At 40.9% G+C, this 13868-nt stretch overlaps 1 protein-coding gene across 1 annotated transcript; it reads left to right on the top strand.

Moving 5' to 3' along the window:
* Positions 1–274: 274 nt before the first annotated feature.
* LOC130253635 (alpha-1-antitrypsin-like) lies at positions 275–9625 on the top strand. Its single transcript, XM_056492357.1, has 6 exons — positions 275–363; positions 1083–1182; positions 5003–5668; positions 6620–6890; positions 8642–8789; positions 9380–9625. The coding sequence occupies exons 3-6, from the start codon at positions 5020–5022 to the stop codon at positions 9572–9574; spliced, it is 1263 nt and encodes a 420-aa protein (XP_056348332.1). The 5' UTR covers positions 275–363; positions 1083–1182; positions 5003–5019; the 3' UTR covers positions 9575–9625.
* The last annotated feature ends 4243 nt before the right edge of the window (positions 9626–13868 follow it).

Here is a 13868-nt window from a genome sequence, read left to right as displayed (position 1 = left end):
TTTACTCACTTCAGTGACTTCTACTGTATGAACTCATGCAGTTTACAGAAGTTAATGATGCATGTGAATTATTTCCCAGAGTGAGTAGCCAGATTCCCATCAGGAGGATGTGTAGAAATGAAGGGGACTCTTAGGACTGTTGTAAGAAAAGGCTGAGTCTGGCCATGCATATACAGCAAAAATCAGGTGCCTGCCCAGAAAAATTGTCTTCACTGTTTACTCGGCACCATTCCTAAAGTAATAACACTTGTCTGTCCTGGTTAATGTTTTCTAGAGGACATTTTGCTTTCATAACGCTGTATAAATAACAGAGGCAGCTGCAGCATAGTCCTGGTGAAGACAGCAGGATCCTTGGAAGCTGCTGTAAGTAGTGATTTTTTGCTTCCTATAAAGACTTTAAAAGTGTTTCCTCTTGTTGAAGGCAATCAGTTTTAAATGTTTTCTAGGGTTATATCTTATACTGAAACCTGCATAATGAGGTTTTTATCATGTCACCTGGATATAAAGGACATAGGCATGACAATTGAGGCAATAAGTTGCCTACACATTGTCAGGTCACTGGAAGGAGTAAGATTCTAAAAGCAGAGCAGGGTGTCTTGCCAGAAAGCAAGGTGGTCTCTGGACCCAAGAAATCCTAAAAGGGGGATTTTTCCTGAAGTATCTCCTGTTAGAAATAGGTCCTAATTCATTAAAAGCCTGAGGATGGGTGCTTAGAATTTTTTTTAATGTATTGGTTCTTCTTTTTAAGTAACTGGTGATTTTTATACTGAAGGGCTACAAGAAATACCATTGCTTAGGGAATGGTGTATCTAATGGCTACTTCCCTTTTAGATGAGGCATTTTTGAGGTAATCATCAGATTACAGGCCCATTGAGAGTGAAGTGGAGAAATTGGTGATTTTCACCTGATCAGAAGGTCACAGTGAGGTCAACACTTTTAATGAGCCAGAAACTGGGTTGTGGTCAGGTGTACATTGAAATATAGAAAATGAGAACCTGATTTGGTCTGTTCAAGAAAATCCCCTCTATCCTAACCACTGCACTCATTATTTTTTGTCTACTTTTTTATTCTCTTGTCCTCAGTGATGCTTCATCCCTGAGTGTGTGCAGTAACTCTGGTTCAACAGCAAATACTCATGGTGGCCTGGTAGAAGAGTGAGAGCTCATGTTCACCTGTTTCCAGGTAAAAGGAGGCTTAGAGCTGGGTGGTGTCACTTTCTGGGTGAGTTCTCCAATGCTAAGCTGGCTCACAGAAGATAGAAAAAACACAATACAGCCCTGTGAACAGTCACATTTCTAAAGGATAATGTAAACTAGGCTTCCACATTTCTACTGCAAAAGGAATTACTTTTAATTAAATATTCACAGTGGATTCCCTGAACAGTCCAATGCCCTTGGCTTGTGTTTGCAATCTCCTCAGGGGCTCAGGCATAGAGGTATCAAAACTCTGAATGACAAGAGATGTGAATGTCTAGATGATCATTCTGGAATAGGCCCTGAACCTGTTCAGGTGCATATGATTAAATATGCAGAGCTTTCTGGCCAGCCAGGAAAGCACATGTGAGTTTGTGCTGCTCCTTTGAATAGGTGTTCCTGGCCTGGCTTCTGAGGTGATGTTCTCACACACAGGTATGGCTAGGCAAGTCTCTTTTGTCATTTTTTATGTGCTTGGGTGATTCTTTTTACAAGTCTCTGAGTAGCTGATATTTAGTTCAGCAGACACCACTGGTGACTGTGGTGCTGTAGCTTGATGTGCCCAGTGCCCCCACAGTGCTGCTTTCAGGAAAAAGATTTCTCAGCTTTCCTTCTTCAGAAACAATCAGGAGGGAAGCAGCACCATCTGGTGAGCAAACAGATTTTCTATTTAAGCCTTCATATGTTTTTGAGTAGTCAAATTTTTATGTTGTCTGAAATGAGATTACCAGTGGTGACCCCTTATGGGAGCAGTATGGGATGAATATTCATCTCCTGGAATATTACATGGGACTCTAAAGGCAGAAAGAATCTCTTCAAATCATAGAGATAGAAATCAGCCCTAAAACGGACAAAACAGCTATATCCCCAGAAAAGAAAGTTCTGTCAGTCAGAAAACTCAGTCCAGCCCACTCCCAGGTTTTCTGGTGGAATTATTCTAACTTCAGGTAATCCCAGTGTTCTCAATTTTCTTTCTGAGTTGCATGGTAGGGAATAGTGTGTGCTAGAGAAGAGGTAATACATTCAGCAAATGCTAAATTGCTGAAAACACTGTCCTCCAAGTGCTGGCATGCTCTTGTATCATTGTCTGGTTTCATTGAAAGCTCTTCTTTAAAGAAACCTATTCTTGAACATCACAAATAAACTGCCATTGTGTAACACACACAAAGAAAAGAGGCAGAGGTTAACATTTCCTTCCAGCCTATTCAACAAGTCAGACTAGATTTGGAACTAGAATTTAAGTGCTTTTCACTTCTACTGCTATGTTGATGGATAAACTTTTTTTCTGGAAGTTATAGAAGTAAAGGTCTTAAAAAGATTTCTGAAAACTTAACTCCTTCAGTCTGGGAATTTCCTAAAGGCTTTACAGTACAAGTTCTCAGCCCTTTGCATTTTAATAAATCATTAGCAACTAAGCTCTATAGGAAAATCCACCAATCTTTAAGACCATGTGAGAATCTGCCTCTTCTGTTTCCTGCCTAAAGGGTGTTTGTTGTCAATTTGTCGTGGTTGATCACTTGCCAACCTAGAAGCCACAATAACATTAAATGAAATAGTAAGTATCAAATATTAAATAATAATCCCCAATCATATTCTGAAGGTTCAGAGAGTGTAAATCTTATTATAAAAGTTCCACTACTTTTCAAACAGGGACTAATGAAGAGGTCTGCTTGTATCTTGAAGGCTTAAACAACTAAAAAAGACCTCTACAAATCACAGCTGCTAAGTATTTTATAATCTTATGCCTTTAAAAACTAACCATTATCAAGATTTTTGTGAGGTCTGACTCATGAATCTTGACTGTTTGTGATTGGCCAGTACTGAGTAACAGATGGATGATTCAGATTGTATTTAATTATCTGTGAATTCAGAGCTGTAATAAAATGAAATTAATTCCATGAAAGTACATAAATTAACCACAAAATGTGAACATGTTGTAACTACATAGAGAAAAAACATCAGGATAGGGAAAATTGCCTTCAGAAAACTGTAACTAATATTTTACAGAACCCTTACAACAAAACCATTCTATATCCTTTGACCATAATTTTGAGTTCAAGTCAGTTAAAATCACTTTCTGCTTTGCATTCCAAATAAACAGAATTGGCAGTTTGAGGAGTACATAGAAAAGCCTATCTATCAGCTGCTATATTTTGTAATAAATATTAAAGGTGATGAGATAGAGAACAGGTGGCAACTTATGTTTAAAATAAAATGTTTCTCTTTTTTGGTATTCATGTTGTTCTTAATAAATTATGACTGCAGCTGAGTAAATAGTTCATAGTAAATAATTTATCCACGCTTCTGAATCAGCCTGCTGGATATGTGAATTTACATTAGGCTTAGTTCTGATGCTTTTGTTTGGGAGTTGATTTCTCTTCAAAGTCTGACTAATACATTGGCTCACTCATAGCAGTTCTAAAAACTCAGAACTGGAGCTCTTGTGTTAAGTTACAAGTATCTAGATACATTGAGAATTATTTTGATGTCAAAATCAGAAGAGACCAAACTATAATTTAAAACTACTGCGTACAGTAATTGAAAATGTAGCTACCAAGAAATCTATCCTTATATTTCTTACACTTGTTAATAATACTGTTATTGCAAATAGGCCTGCTTTTTAAAATTACTTATAACAAACATGTAAATGTTGGAATATTTGATTATAGCTTGAAAATGTTTTGTTGTTCTCATGAGTCTAACTGTAAGTGGATATTCAACTGCTAATACAAATTGCTCCCTCTGATGATATAAAGAAAGCAGGACCATAAGCAGAGCACTTTCCAATGAGTGTCTCAAGCTGAGTCATGCCAGAGATGAAAGGTGCCATTGGTGCAATATCTCTCTGTGCACAGTTTTAGCAAATCTGGCTCATTATCTCCTCAAACCCTGTGCAACTCTTGCACCATTCCTTTGCCCCAGATTCCTCCTCACAAATGAGGCCTATTGGAACATTCATACCCCACTTCCAAGGTCCCTTTTTAAGAGGTTATGCAGTGCAGAGTGTCAGCCAAGTGTAACACATTGATAAATGCTTCACCCTTTGACCAGTGGAGCAGCTGATAAAAATAAGGCCTTGTTCTTTCTTAATGGCATTCACTGCTTCTGCTGTGCTGAAAACGAACCCACTCCAATGGTGATGTTGAAGAGACAGCACATTGTTTCAGATTCTTTTTTAAAGCATTACATTATTTCTATTCAGAAGAAAACCCCACCTATTCCTTAGAGAGATAGGTGTTTATATCTGGTTTGCTACTGAAGAACAGCCTCAATTATCTGTCCTTTATTTAAACAGGGCACCTTCTCAATCTGACCAAGTTTATTTAAATATCTCCTGCCTGCCTGTTTGCTCAAGTCTTGTTTTTATGCAGCTACTGATTGCTGCTCACTTGTATGAATTTCCTCCCTATCCCCTAACTCATAAAACACCCAGATTTCTTCTATGATGAACTTTAGCATCAAAAGCAGAGTGGTACCACAGCCTTTCAGCGATTAGCCAGAAGGTGCTTTCTGATGGGATATGCTCCATTCTCCAGCCTGCTGAGGGTGCTGTATATTCAGCTAATCCATGCTGAATTTTGTCTTTGCAGGTATTCAGGGTGGGGGTGGCAGAAGGAGTTGGCAGAGACTTGCCAGGAGGCCTGGGAAAATAAAAAAAAATTTCTGGCAAGAATTGGAGAACATGGAAACTGAGGACAAAAGAAAGAGATAAGACTTTATAATTCAGTGGTAATGACAGAACAACTCTTTCTACTTAATTAATTTACTTACCTCAGTAATAAAATATCCTCTCTTTTTTTTTCCTATAGGATTTTAACACGAGAACATGAAGATCACATTCTACCTAAGTTTGCTGCTGGCTGGGTTTCACACTGTTGCCCACACTCAGCTCCCACCCAGTGACCACAGTGGACATGATCCAAATGACCCTAAACACCACATACACCATGGGGGTGAAGCCATCGCTTGCCTCAAACTTGTGCCAAGCAATGCTGACTTTGCATTCCAGCTTTTTAGGGAGGTCACACAGGAGGCACCTAATAAGAACATTTTCTTCTCTCCTGTGAGCATCTCCTCTGCTTTTGCCATGCTGGCCCTTGGGGCCAGATCAGCCACACAGTCTCAGATCCTGGAAGGACTCGCCTTCAACATTACAGAGATTCAGGAGGAAGAGATACATGAAGGCTTCCAGAACCTAATCCATATGCTGAACCACCCTGAGGGTGGAGTCCAGCTCAACATGGGCAATGCCATCTTTGTAACAGAAAAGCTGAAACTCCTAAAAAAGTTTTCAGATGATGCCAAAGCTCTGTATCAGCTGGAGGCTTTTACTACTGACTTTAACAAACCCACAGAAGCTGAAAAGCAGATCAATGATTATATAGAGAGGAAAACACATGGGAAAATTACTAATTTGGTTAAGGACATGGACCCACAAACTGTAATGCTTCTGGCTAGCTTTGTTTTCTTCAAAGGTAAGTCTCCTCTAGAGTTCACATTCTCACTATTCTTTCTTATCAATAACAAATCTAATGTTGCCTACCTCAACTGAAAACTGGTCTGGGGAAAATTTCAAATTCTCTTTGATGGGCCAGAAGATCCCCTAATGGCACAGTGGAGGTAGTGGAGAGGTAACAGGACCCCTCTTGGCATAGGGAGGCAGCTGGAGGCACACAGTCTTGTTTTTTCTGACAGCTCCAAGAGCTCTGTTCCAAGCCACAGCCTTCCACGCAGCCAGAGCTGGTGCTCCTGGGTTTAACCATAACTCCAACTGTCCCATATTCTTCTGACTTTCAGTGAAGGCACTGACTTAGATTAGACCTAATGCCTCTTTTTACATTATGCATGATTCAATAGCCTAATTTTCTACATACTGCTTTTTTTCCCCTATCAGAGTCCTCTATATATGCACACTAGCATTTATCTATGAGGAAAGCTTGTGACAAACAGGGGAGAACATTTTAAGGAACAAAGCAGAAACACTGTGCATTTCTGATGTGGGTTAGATGTGCCCTTAAGCCTGACAACATCCCTCAGATATGAGATCTTACATTATTTTATCTACAAATTGAAGCTTATGATTAAAGTCAATAGAAATTAATTGCATGCAGTATATGAGTACACAGATGATGTTTACAGAAAGGTCACTTAGATCTGAATGGAAAAGCAGTGGTAGGTACAAAAATAACACCTGATTATTTCATCACTGGCATCTGAAACATAAATTGAAGGTAGAATACAATGCATTCTTTTGAACAGGTAAAAGATCCCTGCATTTCTGTGATACACATTCTACAGTGTTATGTTTGAAAATTCTGTATTTAACACACAGAGATATAGGTGAATATTATTACTAGCTATAAAAATTTAGTCTATGATGGGATGGAATATGGGATATTCAGTTAAATTCTCCTTCTCTGTATCAGGCAGCTGGGAAAAGCCTTTCAAACCAGAGCTTACTGAAGAAAGGGAGTTCTTTGTGGATGCTGAAACGACTGTGAAAGTCCCTATGATGCACCAGATGGGCAGATTTGACTTCTATTTTGATGAGGATCTGTCATGCACTGTGGTACGGCTGCATTATAATGGGAGTGCTACTGCATTTCTGGTTCTGCCAGGAAAAGGGAAAATGAAGCGTTTAGAGCAAACTCTGGACAAGGAAACCATCCAGAAATGGTCAGACCATCTCTTCCAGAGGTAATCTTCTGCCAGTCAGCTGCAGCAGCACCTAATTTATAGTATTTTTTTTCTTTTTTGGGGAATGCAAACACTGGGAACGTGGCAATTCTGGGAACTGAGCAGGATATTTTTGGCTTGTGTGCCCTAGTTGCAAAGATCTTGCAGCTGGTTGGTATTTAACTACTGTTTTATTAATGGCTGAGTGACATGCTGCTCTCCCAACCAGAGCAGAGGCCATCCTCTTCCTCTCTAAGGAACAGCAAGCCTAGATTGGTGTTTCTGAAATGCTCCATGGACTGAGAGGAATGGTTGCAATTTTAAGCCAAATCTTCTATACTGAGATTTCAGCAAATGTGTTTTTCCTCTCTGTCACTGATACACTGTGACTCAGGCATAACTCTGAACCTTAAATAAAGCATAACTTACAGTTTGTAGTAATGCTTACAGACATGATATGTCCTACACAATTATCGTGCAGCATTCAGTTGTTATTAGAACAGGCAAGTCATTAATTGTGGATGTCCTGATTTTCTGGCATTTTGTTTTGAAACTATAAATATCTAATGAGTTTCTGTTAGCTTCAACCATTGACACCAACATCAGCATTTTACAACCTTGTTTGTCTGAGAGAGAGGAGATCTTAGCAACAGTAGATGAGTAATATCAAGTTAATACATGCTTAATTTACCAAGCTCTGCCCTAATTCACAACTAATAAGGCTGTGCAGTTCACACCCATATATCTCAGTGCATCATCACAGAAATACCAGAACAGTTAGTAAAAACATTATGAATAGCAAACTGAATATGAGCTAATGATGTGATATCTCAAACATCAAAATTAAAATGTATCATTCTCAGCTGCAGTATCAGGAAAACCTAAATGAATTTGTGCTGCAAGGTCATTGAGGATCAATATAGGAATAAGTTCTGAGAAACTGTGAGAACAAAATGGCAATTTCTGTTTTACTGTTTTGCTGCTGCCAGTGCTGATAGACTTGGTCCCATTCTCTTCTGGTGATTGGGCAGTATCAAATGAGGGGTACAGCCCTGCAGTTTGGGTCCCATCTGTTTTGCTGTTCAATATCCACCCAAGCTGTCTCTGGGCAAGGCAGTAAAAGACTTGAGCTACCTAAAGTCTAATCACTGCTGTGGATGACTTGGACACCCTGAGGATCCCTGGACAGGACATGAAAAGAAATCCAACAGAAAGCACACTAAGCAGGAGTTGCCTACAGACAGATCAGTCAAAGGCAAACTTGAGCATGGCCAGCCCAGAGGAGGAAGACAATTAGAGGACATGGAATCTGAATGTGCAGGCAGCAGGGAACAGATCTCTCCTGGGGCCATGCCAATGCCCCAGTTATGCCAAAAATACCTCTTTGCTTTGAAATGCTGGGATTTGCCACACTTCTCCCCAAGCAGACTTTGCCAGGACTTCTCTTCAGCTCTCCACCTTCCTGAGAATATGGGTTATCCCTCATCTCTGCCTGTAAAGAGGAGCTATTGTTACTGTCCTTCTTAGCAGAGTGCTCTCAGATTTCCTGAAACAAAACCAGATAAATACCAGTGTGATTGCTATTATTATGACTAGGAATGATATTTGTATCACCATGAGAAGCACAAGCAATTGAATTAGTGCTCATTGTACATTCAGGGTCCAAATCCCTGGGATTTGACACTCATGAGAGTTAAACAAATTTCTCACCATCATTTATATCAGTGAAAAAATCCTTCTCACCACCCTCTTGTTTCTCTTCTACCTAACAGCTCTATGAACCTCTACTTCCCCAGATTTTCTATTTCTGGGAGCTATGAAATAAGTAACACCCTTAGAAAGATGGGAATTGTGGATGTGTTCACCAACCAGGCAGATCTCTCTGGCATCACTGGCACCTCAGAGCTGAAGGTTTCCAAAGTAAGTCTGTGGCTTTTATCCCTTTCCCTTCTTTCACAAACATGCAGGAAAACCCATCAGTGTCAGCATCCAGAAGCACCAGAAAAACAGAATCCCAGCTTCCCTGCAGCTGGGCCACCCAGGCCTCAACCTGCAAGCTTACAAAAGCAGGTTGGCCCTGGGTGACACTGGAGATCACATTAGATTGCTGCATGTCTGTTTTTTCCAAGGCTGGCATTGGCCAAGATTTTTTTCTGCAGTATCTGAAACATGAGAGGATCATCAAACCCCGAGTCCTCAAGGAAAACCACTAATGCTTCCAGGCAGAGCACAACTTGTCCTCCTCACCCTGGAGACTCAGTTTTGGAGGTGCAGACAAGCAATTACAGGTGGAGCTTCTGTCCTCCATCCAATATTTTGGACTTTTTTTAGGAGATTTCCATAGCTGCATCCTAAGCCTCACTTAAGCAGCCGTGACTACAACAATACAGCTCTTCTGCCTCTACTCACTTCTCAGTGGATCCCTCAAAGCACAGCTGCTTTAAAAGAACTCAGATTCATTTCCCAAAGGCTGTTGATTGCCCAGAGTGACTCTATTTTCTTTTTCCTAGGTTGTTCACAAGGCTTGTCTGGATGTTGATGAGAAAGGTACTGAGGCAGCAGCAGCAACTGCTGTTGAAATAATGCCAGTGGCTCTTCCTCCAACCATTGAATTCAGCCATCCCTTCCTCATGCTGATTTTTGATAGAGATACAAACAGTACACTCTTCATAGGAAAAATTGTTAATCCAACTATCACTAGCTGAAGTGACATATGAATTTTGTTTGCTCTTACTAATTAAAGATGTGAAAATGCATTACGTTATTTACTTCCATTTGTACCAGCTCATGTATGGTTCTTTGTTGGTAACAGTTTTTATGTCATCATCAAAAACTATTGGTATTGACCATGACACTTGCAGAAGAGGAAGGAAGAAATTGTTTTAAATTTAGTTAGAAAATTATGCCTTTTTTACCTGACTGAAGGACAAGGAAAGACTTAAGCTTTGACAGAATTTGGAAATAAATGTTTATATTACAATGGAAAACTTTCGCTTAATATGAGGTAGTCAGCAAAAAATTATGAAAATTTTAAAAAAATTATGAACATTCTTGCAAACAAAGTAGAAATAGTTGTAATTTACCCTAAATTAATATGAGATGGGAACAGTTGGATCAACATTGCAGGGTCACAGAAGCCTGAAGCTTCTAGTGGAGACAGCAATGGGAATGGGAAAAGCTGCCTTCAACAGCTTTCTGTACCAGATTCCAGGGAGTAGAATGCACAGGGCAGTGGAGGGAGGAACACTACAGTTATATATAGGGTAGTACATGCAAAACAGAATAGAAAAGGCTTATTGATCCAAGAAGGCAACACCTCTTTGAAAACATGCTTTCTGCAAAACGTCACATCTCTTGTAGGTGTTTAATCATTGTTATAATTTCTTGTCCTTGAGCAGCCTGAGAAACCCAAGGCTTCAAGGCTGCATATTCCCTGGTTTCCAGCAGTATCCAATGACACAGGAGCAGCTCTGCTGGGAAGAACTCACACTTCACAGTCCATGTGCTGCCCTCAGTGCCTCTGTGACCCTCTGTTCATGTCTGTACACGCCTTGGGGAGGTGCAGGGACACCAAGGGTGCAGCCATGGGAGCACAGGATGCTGAGCAGGGCTGCCTGCTCTTCCCAGGGGATTCTGCCACTCCACATTGGTGTCCAGGAGCCTTTTGCTGGGAGGTTAGGAGCAAAGTACCAGTCATGGGGCACCAAATGTGAGGTTACAATCCCCGGTGCTCTAGGCACTAACTTCGTCAGGTTATTTTAAATGAGAAAAGCAGCTAATAGTTGCTAAAAAGTTATTTATTGCAGAAGCACATCAGTCTCAAAAGGCAAGTAGAAAAGCAATGGCAAAAAGCAAAAAGCAATGGCAAAAAGCAAAACGCAGCAACTTTTTCTAATACATACTCTTATATAGAATTTTCCCAACAAGCTAAGACGCGAACTTGGACCATTCCTCCTCAGTCTATTAAAATTCTAATTTCTTAGCAAGCTAGGTTATGCACAGACTACACATACAACCTCTCTTGTTCTATCTGAAAAATGTAAGCACTATTCTTACTATAGGTCTGTTATGTCTAAGTACTGTTTATAACCATGGTCCTGGAGCCTCTACTGAAAACATCAGCATGTTTTTCAACTTTTACTAAAACTCACACTTCTACTTTAGCATCTAAACCTTTTACTTACTAAAAGCATTAGAGCTTATACTAAAACTTACTGACTTACTTATCTTAAACTTACACTAAAACTTAAACTTCTACTTTATGTGTGAGTGGCTTAATATACTTCAATCCATTCAAAGGCTTTAATTCAATCCCTGCACTCTGATTCTTCCCTGAAAAATTCAGAGAATCCTCCAAGTCACTGACTAACATTTTGCTAGCCTTGCTTCACCAGGCAATAGCTGCTGCCATATCGACACCATGCTGTGGTTTTCCACCGCAGGGTTTGCCAGAGACAGTGTTAGGAAGAGGCAGGCACCACAGTAGCACAGAGGAGCAGCCAGCAGCCTGCCCCTGCCCACACCCACGCTGGCTGCGCTCTTTGTTCCTGCCCCCTTCTCATCTCTCCCCACATCCACCAAGTCCTTACTCTCTGAATCCTGCCCTCAAGCAATAAAGCAGGTTTTCCTGGCTACACTCACTATTATTTCCTCTCTGGACCAGCTCTTTCACATCTCCCCCTGTCCCTCCCACTCGCTGGCTCACACACTGCGTGTTGAAGAAGGTGTTCAGGGTTTTGCTCTTTTCTCACCATCACTAAGGCTGTAGCTGGAGGAAGAGAACCAAAAGTCCCCTCACTTCCCACCCCACACCCTTCAGCCTCCCTACAGAGAGAAGTCAAGAGGAAAACTCCCAAATTACTCTTCAGGCAGGTGTGATCTGATAGCTCTTGCTCAGCAGGAGGAAAGACACGGGTCAGTAAAACCTCCAATTTTGCAAATACAGCAGTGTTGTTGTTGCTTGTAGTGCAGTGGGCTGTTTTTGTTAAATTAGCAGCACAGGCCTTGGTTCTCTGCACTGCCAGGCCCTGCTTGGACCTGCCCAGCCCTGCTTGGGGTTTTGTTTTACCCACTTTGTTTGTAACGGTAATTATCCAGCAATTGGGTTCTACAGCCAAATTTGTTCGAATTTTTCCTTAGCTTTGTATGATTTTATACAGGTATTCATGTAACCAGGAGATATTAAGGAGTTCTGCATAGAATGAAGCGTTTGTGGCCCTAGACTCAGTGGGGTGATGGAAGGGGACTGGAGAGTACAAGCAGAGGATGATACTGGACACTCAGAGCTAAAATCACCCCACCAGAGCTCAGTCACTGGTCACCAAAGCTTTACACACCTGGGAGCTGGGCAAAAACAGTTTGGGGCATAACTTGTAACTATGAGAACAGAGATTGAGTACACACTGCATGTGTGAGAGCACAGGTGCTGTGTCCAAGTGTACTGTGGACCTGTGAAACACTGAAAAAAATCCAGGGGAAGAACACATGGGCAGATGTGTAACAGTGATCACAAGCAGACCCCAGAGCACAGAGGTTACATCTGCCCCTTGTACTCCTCCTGGCAAGGATGTGGCATCATCCCTTTCCTTAGGTTGATGGTAGATGAAGAACTGACTTGGAAAGAAAACATCCCCCCCTAAACACCCCTTCATAGTCAGTCACTGAGCTCTGCCAAGTGCTTCAAACCTTGTGGATCAATGCTGGACAAAACAAGGGGCAGAGGGATCAGAGGCAAGGAGCCAGCCCTGTGTGGCAGCCCTGATTCTCCCCCAAAGACCCTCCCACCTGCTGCTGTGCTGGGCCACAGGGCATTGAACTTTTCCCCACAGCTGGGCAGCAGGACCATGAGGAAGGCTGGCACATCACACAGGGGCAAGGGGACACCCTGGGCAGGAGCTGTGATCTGCAGCCAAGGACCTCCTGGGTGATGCTCTGGGGCTAACAGGCACAGAGCTCTGTTGAGGAGATCTGTCCCACACACAGAATTTCACGCTGCTTTCTTTATTAATCCAGAAACCAAAGAAAGCAGTACAACAGGCATCAGTAGGACTCCTTTTTCTGTGCCTCTTTTTCTTATCTGTTATAGTGCTCCTCTGTTATTCAATCACTAGATGTTTGGCAACTTGACCAAAAGCACCTTTTTTTTTTTCCCCCCTGGATAGCTACAAGAAATAAGATGTCATCATTATTTATTCTGTTTTATCTTCAGGAGCTGAGCCAGTCAACTGCAGATTAGTGGAAGGCATCAGCATGCCTCTACTCACTGATGAAGGAGAGCACCTCACTGAGATTAAATCACAGCTAAAAACTCTAGTAGGTTGCTTTATTAATGACTACATGGAAAAACTATTTTAAAATCAATCTTCACAGCTGCAAATGACTGTCAGTCCTGTGACAGCAACACAGAAGCTGCTGTGGCAAAACCCCTGTGTGCTCATTCACATGTCAGAGTTCCCAGCCTCTGAGCAGAACTGATGCTGAAACACCCAGTGTTGTTGGTGTTGGGGCACTGAGAACAGACAGCATTTTTAAGGACACCTTGTTGCAAGCCACATGTGCAGGTTGTGCAGGTAGAAAACAAGCATGAATCAGGTTTTCTTTGTCATCACTCTCTAGGCTATCTGGGTATAATTTGAAGCACTTATATTACAGCTTGATCTAGTTCTATTCATTATTTTATATCCCTGGGTTGGCTATGTTAATTTACACAGAGAATTTGCCTGGTAAGTGGTGCAGCTGAGATATTATCAGACTACATGCTGTGTTGAAATAGCTGGCTTCAAAGCACGGGAAATAACTGTTTAATCAATTTAACATGTTTGGCTACAGGTAAAAGTCTAGCAGGACTTAATAATTATATAACATTTAAAACTTCAACAAAAGCTTTGGGAGATTTATAATTTTATTTTATTTTATTTTATTTTATTTTATTTTATTTTATTTTATTTTATTTTATTTTATTTTATTTTATTTTATTTTATTTTATTTTATTTTATTTTA

Source organism: Oenanthe melanoleuca, chromosome 5 (genome assembly GCF_029582105.1).
Source record: "Oenanthe melanoleuca isolate GR-GAL-2019-014 chromosome 5, OMel1.0, whole genome shotgun sequence".
NCBI classification, from domain to species: domain Eukaryota; kingdom Metazoa; phylum Chordata; class Aves; order Passeriformes; family Muscicapidae; genus Oenanthe; species Oenanthe melanoleuca.
This window is presented reverse-complemented; position numbering and strand designations above follow the sequence as displayed.